Source organism: Mandrillus leucophaeus, unplaced genomic scaffold (genome assembly GCF_000951045.1).
Source record: "Mandrillus leucophaeus isolate KB7577 unplaced genomic scaffold, Mleu.le_1.0 Scaffold174, whole genome shotgun sequence".
In the NCBI taxonomy this organism is placed as follows: domain Eukaryota; kingdom Metazoa; phylum Chordata; class Mammalia; order Primates; family Cercopithecidae; genus Mandrillus; species Mandrillus leucophaeus.
Genome location: NW_012101743.1, coordinates 2,888,462 through 2,898,344, shown reverse-complemented (window position 1 = coordinate 2,898,344; position 9,883 = coordinate 2,888,462). Strand labels below are relative to the sequence as shown.

Genomic DNA, 9,883 nt, shown 5'->3' with positions numbered 1-9,883 from the left:
CACACCTGTAATCCCAGCACTTTGGGAGGCCGAGGCGGGCAGATCACACAGTCAGGAGATCGAGACCATCCTGGCTAACATGGTGAAAACCTGTCTCTACTAAAAAAATACAAAAAAATTAGCCAGGCACGGTGGCGGGCACCTGTAGTCCCAGCTACTTGGGAGGCTGAGGTAGGAGAATGGCGTGAACCTGGGAGGCGGAGGTTGCAGTGAGCTGAGATCGTGCCATTGCGCTCCAGCCTAGTCATGAGAGGGAGACTCCATCTCAAAAAAAAAGAAAACAGAAAGAGAGAGAGAGAAAGAGAGAAAGAGAGAGAGAGAGAAAGAGAGAGAGAAAGAGAGAGAGAAAGAAAGAAAGGAAGAAAGAAAGAAAGAGAAAGAAAGAAAGAAAAAGAAAGAAAGAAAGAAAGAAAGAAAGAAAGAAAGAAAGAAAGAAAGAAAGAAAGAAAACGTTTATATAGTGCTACATGCCAGACACTGTTCTAAGCACCTTACATTATTAGCTTATGTAATCCTCACAACAGCCCTATTTAGTAGCTGCTTTGAATATCCCCCATTTTACAGATGAGGTGATGATAAACTACTGGGAAGTTAAGTCATTTGTCCAAGGCCACGAAGGTCATAAAAGTAGCAGTTGGGACACAAACCCAGGCAGTCTGGCTCCCAAGTGCATATTCTAGAGAGTCACTGTGCCCAGGCTGTTCTGAAGGTCATCAGTTGAAGACTGAATTGGGGAAGAATCCAGTTCCCTTGCAGACCTGAGTCACCCTTTGCCCAGGGATCTTTACCCTGGCTCTTTTGCAAAGCCTTCTTCCTGTTCTGCTTGAGCTCTAGAGCCCCTACGCTCCAGGGAGGCAGCCCTTCCTGCCAATTGCTGTCTACAGTACAACCCCTTCCCACCTCTCCCATCCCACACTCACCTTAAAACCCATCGGGCGGAGCTTACATGCTATTTCTGCATCATGCAGTGCGTTCTCATGAGACTCCAAGGTGAAATAAATCTGAGACCGATTGCTATAAAGCAAGTGGTCATTCGGGGCTGCGAAAATAAGAAAGAAAAACCCTTATTAACAGCCCCCAGTGCAAGCAGGTGTTAAGTCCTGTATGAGTATGGATCTTGAGAAATGACAAGTTTTCTAGGACTTTTCTACTGGAGATCAAAAGGGTTAGGCTCTATTTCCAGTCCTAATATTGTCCTGCTTTCTACACCCCCAGCCAGTCTGGGCCTGAGGTTCCCCAGCTGCAAAGTCATTTTTGCCCCCGCTCACAAGCAGTTCATTAGAGGCCCCGTGGTGTCAGTGATGCATTAGACACTTTGACATAGATGAGATGTGGCTACACACAGCTAGGGCCTGGCAGCCTGGTTTATGAGTACAGTATTACCAACAAGAAAACAGGCCAGGTAGGAAGGAGAGAGAGGTGGGCAGATGTGACCCCTATCTGAACCACCAAGAAGACAAATCCAAGTTAGTTTTCCAGGTGGCAATGACTGATGACATTAACAACATCTTAGTCTACAAAGCCCAGCACATATGAAGATTCCCTGAAGAAAATGGAAATACATTTACATGGTCCCATCCTCTCATTTCACATGGTCAAATGTAAATGAACTTGGACAAGGTTTCTGGGAATAAGGTGAGGCTGGCTCTCACCAAAAACTCCGAATTACTAGATGTCAGAGCTGGACAGGCTATTAGAGATTAGCTGGCTCAATCAACCCATTCTTCAGATGGGGAAAATCAAGCCCAGAGAAGGGAAGGCATCTTCTCAAGGTCACACAGCTAGCTGGGCAGTCACTGATAACTGGTCAGACTTCGAAGCTTTTTTTTTTTTTTTTTTTTTGAGGCGGAGTCTTCACTCTGTCGCCCAAGCTGGAGTGCAGTGGCACCATCTCGGCTCACTGCAAGCTCCGCCTCCCGGGTTCGCGCCATTCTCCTGCCTCAGCCTCCCGAATAGCTGGGACTACAGGCGCCCGCCACCGCGCCCGGCTAATTTTTTGTATTTTAGTAGAGACGGGGTTTCACCGTGTTAGCCAGGATGGTCTCGATCTCCTGACCTCGTGATCCGCCCGCCTCGGCCTCCCAAAGTGCAGGGATTACAGGCGTGAGCCACCGTGCCCGGCCCAGACTTCGAAGCTTTGAAGCTGGGATGTGGGGAGCAGGTAGGTTCCTTTTACTGAAGGTGTGTACAGTACTTGGAATAATGCGGACACAATGGCCATCTTCCAGAACAGAGAGCCTCCTTTCCTCTTAGAAGGGTAAAGCTGGCCTTGACATTTTCACCCTGACTTCTCTAAGGGGATTAACAAAGATGCAAGGAAGAACCTCCAGGGGAATGTGGTGGCAATAGGAGGGTGAGGGCAGGAAGGGGCTTTCCTGGCCCTTGCAGGGTGGCTAAGAGGTATGAAACCTGCCTTAGAGATCTGGAGTTAAGTGGCCTCCACCTGCCTCATTCATATTGCCCTGCTCTTCCCCAAGATCTGGGCTCTAGCTTCCTCTGTGGCAACAGGCTTTGATGGTTTTTCCCCCAGGGGTGTGCTGAGGGCTTGCTTGGGTGCCCATTACTTGCTCTTAAAGACATTAGCAAATTGTTTACAGTCTTTTCTGTCTTTTCTCTACTGCAGCACACACTCCAGCCTGATGGCAGCTCACAGTCCGCCTTGCTTGTGCACAGACAGGAGCTAGAGGGGTCCCCTTCTCTAGCTGCCAGCTTTGCCCTGTCAGTCCTCATTCCTGCTCCTCCTCTCCCCATTACCTGTTGCAAGCTTGAGTGGAGATTCAACACGTGGAGACTCCGGCCCACACCCCTCTTCCACTCCAGAGTCAGGTCCAGGACACCCTCGGATCCCAGGGCCCTGCCTGCCCAGCCCTGCTGCCTCCTCCCCGGCATGCTTCGCCAGACACCACGCCCCGCGACCGAGCTCCTGGCAGACTGCCCGAGCTGGGCAACACCGGCTGGCGGCTCAGCTGCCACTTCCTGGGTCCAGGCACGGTGGCTCGGAGAGAGCGTCTCCCTGGTGAAATTCGGGTGCCCTAGTCTAGCTGGAGATGTGGGGCTGCCCACGTTGCCCTTGAAGCTGCAAAGCCCACCCAACCCTCCCAGGTGGCACTGGAAAGCGGGACAGAGGCGTGACCCATTCGTAGCCAGCCCACGGTCCCCGGGGATCCCCAAGCAGTTGCCAGGCCCGGCCTCCCGCCGGGCTGGCCAGGTTAAAGGGGTTCAAGGCGAGGGCACAGGCTACGGGTTGGCGGGGCGGGCGGGGAGGGGGGACATCTATTTCAGCCGAGGATCGTGTGATAGGAAGCGGTGACAATGAGTCACAGGGCAGCGGGGCGCAAGCGCTCCCCCTCCCCCCGCACACGCTCGTGGGATGGTTTCCGAAGCGAGCGTGGTGGCCCACTTCAGTTACCTCAGCGGTTACACAATCCCGCCCGCTCGTGCGGGGGAGGGGCGCCCGACCCGGGCCGCTCGCGGCCCTTATGCAACCAGTGCTCTCCTGACCTAATTCCACGCCGGACCCACCCCACAGGGAGCCGCGGCCCCGGAAGGGGCAACACCCGGTGGCGCGAGCGGTGGACGCAGGCGCCGACCGGACATCTCGGGCTGGCTACAGCCCGGAGGACCGGGCGCGAGTGCGAGGAGCGCGCGAAGTTCCTCTCCTCGCTGGGAAGGTGCGAGCAGGTGTAAGAGGAGGCCAGGAGTGCAGCGGGAGAAGGAGAGTCAGAAAAACAGAGACAGTGACACCGAGGAAGAAGCAGTGACAAAGATGCAAAGAGACGGAGAAAAAGAACCAAAAGCAAAGAATGGGGACTGAGAAACAGGAACACAAAAGCTAACAAAAGTAGCAGGAAAAGACAAAAAGCCACGGAGATCAACACAAACACAGTGAAAGACAGCTAAAGCAGTGAAAACAGGACAAACTCAGAGACCCAGTCCCAGAACCACCCCTCCCCCACCCCGGCCACAGTCCATGGGTCCCCCGCCCCCTTTTCTGCCCTGGTCCAAATCCCATCTCGCTAGGGGGTTTGTTCTCCCGCTTCCTCGTGTAGCCACCGAGCCCCAGCCCCGGCCCGGCAGCGCGTTGAACTCACCCAACTTAACTGCCTCGTTGTACTTGAGCAGCGCCGCCTCCACCTGGCGCTCGCGGTACAGCCGGTTGCCCTCGTGCCGGAGTTGCGACGCCCGCGCCGGGCCTGGGAACAACTTGCCGAGGAGGCCGCTGAGCACCACGTTGACTCGCAGCGGCGGCGGCGGCTGCTGCCCAGCCCGCCGGGATCCACGCGCCCGCCCAGTGGCCACCATCAACGCAGAGAGCTTGACCCCGCACAGCGCACAGCGCCGGTCGGCGGCCCGCCCACGTTCCAGGCACAGTTTACAAAAGGTGTGGCCACACGACAAGGACACGGGGTCTGATAGAAACCCATGACATTTCCGGCACTTAAAGCCGTCCCACACCTCGGTGGCCGCCGCGGCTGCGGCGGCCCCAATCTCTTCCGCCGCCACGGCGCCGCTTGCAGTGCTACCCTCGCCCGGGGGCGCTGGCGCCAGCACCTCGCCTTGCGGGACTTTCTCCGCCAGGCAGCGCACCAGCTGCTCCAGCTGCTCAGCCACCAGCTGCTGCCGCTCGGAGAGCTGTCTATACACCTCGAGGGCTTCCCGGATTCTCCCCCGGGACGCCAAGGCGTCTGCCTGCGTGAGCAGGACTTTGCTCTCCGGCGTTGAGGTTCCCGGAGACTGCTCTTGCTCTGGCTCCCGCGTCGGTAGAGGTGCCGGGCTCTCTGCAGCCGCCTCTCGGTGGGGGCCCATGTCTACTTGGGCCGCTGATGCCCCTCGCTCCGCCGGCTCCAAGTTGTTGCTGCTGACCTCGGCGGGCAAGCTCAGCATCTGTTCGGTCCGTAAGGACTCCATAGGAAGAGGGACACGGGAGGGGAAGAGGCGTCTAGGGACTGGGGACACGAAGCAAAGAGTGGCAGCTGGAGGAAATCGGGGCAGCCACCGCCGCCGTGCCACCGAGCTCCAGACCCTGCCGCGCCTCCGAGAGCTCCATGCCGGGCGCCCCGCGCCGCCTAATAACTGTCTTGTCTCAGCAAAGTGTTATATAAAACGGTACCACGTGACCTGCCGCCACGCTGCTCATTGGCCGGCGGCGGGGAAATTGTTACAAAACCAGACAGTTTTGTAACAGTGTTGGTCTTGCTTCTTTGGGCTTCGCTTTTCTTGCCTTCTTTTTGAGGTTGTTTGTGTTTACACGTCGCCTTATTCCTCCTCGCCACCTGGTTCTTTTTCGGAAGTGGAGTTGGGGGATGGGGAGAAACTCAGTGTCTTGGGCTTCTCAGTCTCCAAACCCCACCCCATCCCACGTCCAAACGGGCCAGCAAACAGGTCCCCTCTGCCAGCCGCTGACCAGTGGCCCCCTACTCCTCCTAGGAGAGGCTGGTACCTCGAGGTGCACAGTCCGCGGGGTCTTCCGGGACGCCTAAGGCTTTCCCTTCGGGGGAGATGGCTGCTGTCAGGGAAAGGAAGCAGGTTGGGAGGGGTATCCATGAAGCCCTCCCGCCCCCTCCCCAACACACACACACAACCCAGCTCCAGCCCGAGAGCCCTGGGAGCCCCGCCTGGGTTTCTTGCCTTCTCTCAGGAGCCTCACAAACGTGGTAAATGCGGTTTCTGAGGGTGCTTGGTCTTCCGTGCCAAGAGCGACTCAGAGCAGCGGGTCCCACCGGCGCAGAAGTTGGGCAGCGCTCGCTGGACAGTGAGGAACTCGCAGAGAAGATGCACTTGCCAGCTCAGCCCTGGGAGGGAGATGCCCCGCCAACTCCCCTCCTTACCTCTCTCCCCTCAACGCCAGAACTAGCGCTGGGGCGGGCGGCGGGCGCCCAGCTGGAGACATACCAGGCCCGCCCCTGGAGCCACTGGCCGGATGCGCGCGGCCGGGAGTACCCGGCCTGCTGGGGTCGGTGGGTACTCTGGGGGCGTGCGAGAGTGGCAGGCGGAAGACGCTAACTGAGAGCGCTGCTCAGGAGAAAGTCCGCGAATCCTGGCACAGCCCAGTGACTGACTGAATAGCCTCCAGGTTTGTCGCTCCTGAGCGCTGCGCGGGAGGGGTACAACTGGGCGTGAGCCTCAGTGCCTGGTTTACAATGGCTAGGGGGCCTCGACGGTGTCCCACACACTTCCTGAAGGCGAGCAGGGTGGCCAACTGCACACTCTTTGCCTCCCTTGAATCCCCACATTTAGGATGGGAACTAAGCTCACAAATGAGCCGACAGAAAACGGTATGGTCGCACTGCTCCAAGCAGGGAGGCAGCGACTAGGCTTGCCGCTGGCTCAGTTGGCCTTCAGAGCCTGCAGGCTCTTGGGCAGTGCCAGGGTGCCGCCCCAGGGGCCTGAAGACCTATTGTTGCCTCCTGCTGCAGCCATCTCTTAGCTGGATGACCTTGGAGAAGCCAAACTTTGGAATCCATCATTTTTCCTTCTGAACAAATGTCAGAGCTTATCTTACTTGGGATTAAGTCATGTTTCAGAGCTGGGTTATGGCAGGCCCCCTCAGAGCTCTGCTTCTCTTTAAGTAGTTAAACCAGCCTTAGATCAACACCAAGGTCCCAGAGAACAGGTACTATGCAGCTAGCTGTAGAGCCTCTCTCTAATAAGACAGGACAGGGGGAGAGGGTCACAGGGCAGAAAGGAAGCATCATATAGGGGAAAAAAGATACACACACAGAAGAAGGAGAAGGAGAAGAAGAAGGAGGGAGAGGGAGAGGGAGAGGAAGAAGAAGAAATAGAGAAACTAGTTGTAGCCAGGAAAGCATGAGGAACACATTGGAAAAATTGGCTTGAAGCCTTGGATCTGTCACATATTTGCTATGAAACCTTAGGTGGGTTCTCCAAACCTTAGTTTCTCTTAATCTCCAAGGTTCCCTCCAGCTCTAACCTTGAGTGGCTTTCATCCTAAGACCAAATTTCGTGTTACTTAAGTAAAAATGACTAGTACTCAGTTACTTAAGTACAAATGACTAGTCCAAATGCTGTAGATGGTGGCTTTAACGGGGGTTGAGGGGATAGGAAGTCAATGGAAGGCTGTCCATTTAGTCGGGTCAGACCTGAGCTTGATTTTTTTTTTTTTTAGACGGAGTTTCATTATTGTTGCCCAGGCTGGAGTACAATGGCACGATCTCAGCTCACCGCAACCTTCGCCTCCTGGGTTCAAGGGACTCCCCTGCCTCAGCGTCCCAAGTAGCTGGGATTACAGGCATGCGACACCACACCTAGCTAATGTTTTTGTATTTTTAGTAGAGACGGGGTTTCTCCATGTTGGTCAGGCTTGTCTTGAACTCAGGTCCCGACCTCAGGTGATCCGCCCACCTCGGCCTCCCAAAGTGCTAGGATTACAGGTGTGAGCCACCACGCCCAGCCCCTGAGCTAAATTTTTAAGATGTAGAAGTTGGAGGACTGGCTAAGAGGCGGAGGAGGTGGCCGTGCCACACAGTAGGGGAGAAGTTGGGGTTCCTGGTGACTTGCTATCTAATTGAGGGGAGCTCTTTTCACCTCTCAGTTTCCCCTACTATCAAATGAGATCCCCAGCACTAATTATCTGCCTGCCCCTTCAGGCACCTGTGAAGGACACTCGATGGGGAAGGTAGAGATTCATGAGATAGATAATGATGAAACCATCTTAATTAAAGAGCTTTACCCCTTTGACATATCTAAAAAATATACATATGTCTGTTACCCAAAATTGTTTCCTAGATACAAATCTGGGATGTGCTTTGCTCCGTGGACGACCTTGACAAGGGAATATCTCCTGGGTTGATTCCCCTCCCTTGCCCTGTTATGGTAGGGAGGCTAGGAGAGGGCCAGGTCAGGTAGAGAGTCACAGTCTTGCAGGCATGGAGAAGAGAAGCTCTCTCTGGGCAGGCCCTCTTGGCTGCCGGTGCACAAGGTTGACCGTGAACTTGGTTAGGAATGTTAATAGCGTTCTGGATAATGCAAGGTACTCTGGTGTAAATGGCAGTACCAGCTACTCACTGACCAGACTCCACAGGGAATTTTACATTGTAATCAAGACTGCCCGTAGGACAACACCAAGTGGGTTTCTATTGAATGCTGAAAAACATTATCACAGTGGTTTTCTTTCTTTCTTTAAGTTAAACAAATATTACCATTATATTGATATACATTTGTGAACCAATTCAGAAGTCTCCTTCTTAGAACTTCCTTCCCTCTGCTCTTACTAATTGGAGACTCCCTGGAATGAGGGGAAGGGGGAGATTAACACCATCTTTTTCAGGTGCACATATTCCCTTTGGAGTGTCAGATTCTCTAAACCTCCATTTATTTTGCTAGGCTCACCTTGTGGCTGAGGTTAACCAAGAAGAGAGAGCAAGGATTGAGCTGCTCCTCATTTTCAACTAGTAGTTTCCCAACTGGGCTCTTAAGAATCTCTCTGGGGCTCAGAGGAGACAAGCAGGCAGGCTTTGATCCTAGCTCCCTTCAAGCAGGGCAGTATTGTATCCATCTGTTTCACAAAAGTGAGCCTCCAGGTATGATTTCATTGAAGAAAAACTGTCCCTTACAATATCAAGTTTGAAAACCATAGCAATTTTTACACGTTTACATGTATTTGTTGGGCATCTTCCACATACCAAGGACTGTTCTAGATACTGGAGACACATCAAAGCAGCAGCCGGGTGTGGAGCCTCATGCCTGTAATCCCAGCACGTTGGGAGGCTGAGGCGGGTGGATCACTTGAGGTCAGGAGTTCGAGACCAGCCTGGCCAACATGGTGAAACCCCGTCTCTACTAAAAATAAAAAAATTAGCAGGGCATCATGGTGCACGCCTGTAATCCCAGCTACTTGGGAGGCTGAGGCAGGAGAATCGTTTGAACCCAGGAAGCAGTGAACCCAGGTTGAGGCAGGAGAAGCATTTGAACCCAGGTTGCAGTGAGCCAAGATCACACCACTGCACTCCAGCCTGGGTGAAAAAGAAAAGCAGCGCATAACTCCCAGGCGCTCCTTCACATATGATAGTGCATCTTTCCCCACATACACACATCCTCGTACTGGCTTCCTATGTAGGCTAGAAGCTTCAGAGGGCAAGGACTAGTATATCTCCTCCAGTGACATAAGCAGGACAGTGCTTGAACAGATCTTACTGAACATGCCAGTGAACATTCTGGCCCTAGGAGTGTGCAGAGGGACAAGAGGAAACAGTTGGAATGCCATGCACTGTGGTCATTCACAAAGCAGAGACTGGGCACACAAATAACAAATGGTTGACAGTCTTGTACTTGGAAAGGACTGCTGAGCAACTCTGGGAGGAAAGAGTCCATTCAAAGCCAGAGACCTGTGGTAAGGTGTAAGCAACCCCGTGCACACATACACATGCACACACTCTATGCCTGGAAGCTTGGCCAAAGCATGCATTTGTTCTGTATTTGATAGTCTCATTTTATAAACTGGGGTGACCCATAAATCTGCAGTCCTTACAGGGGGAAAAAAAGGAACCATGAACATTAATGGTATCGATATGGAAAGCAAGACCTCCCCTTGCTATACAGAATAGCCAAAATTCACAACTGAAAGAAAGTTTAGCCGGGCATGGTGGCTCACGCCTGTAATTTCAGAACTTTGGGAGGCTGAGGTGGGTGGATCAGTTGAGGCCAGGAGTTCAGGACCAGCCTGATCAACATGGTGAACCCCCATCTCTACTAAGAATTTTTTTTATAAAAAAATAGCTGGGCGTGGTGGCGCGTGCCTGTAATCCCAGCTACTGAGGAGTCTGAGGCAGAATTGCTTGAACCCAGGAAGTGGAGGTTACAGTGAGCCAAGATTGCACCATTGCACTCCAGCCTGGGCGACAGAGCAAGACTCTGTCAAAAAAAA

General features: G+C 53.6%; 1 protein-coding gene and 1 pseudogene across 4 annotated transcripts in view; both read right to left on the bottom strand.

Moving 5' to 3' along the window:
* LONRF3 (LON peptidase N-terminal domain and ring finger 3) overlaps positions 1-5,069 on the bottom strand; it is a 44,404-nt gene extending 39,335 nt beyond the window's left edge. For 3 of the 4 annotated variants that reach the window (XR_001005723.1, XM_011977139.1, XM_011977140.1), the window contains exons 1-2: positions 4,092-5,069; positions 921-1,039 (exon numbers count right to left, since the gene is read on the bottom strand). Coding sequence is in view for 3 of the 4 variants with exons in the window: in XM_011977139.1 (XP_011832529.1) it covers positions 921-1,039; positions 4,092-4,908 (936 nt within the window). In the remaining variant the exon portion in view is untranslated. Of the gene's footprint in view, positions 1-920; positions 1,040-2,754; positions 3,373-4,091 lie in introns of those variants that run through there. The other variant, XM_011977141.1, reaches the window with a different exon arrangement.
* Positions 5,070-5,256: 187 nt separating this feature from the next.
* LOC105537552 overlaps positions 5,257-9,883 on the bottom strand; it is a 49,369-nt pseudogene continuing 44,742 nt past the window's right edge.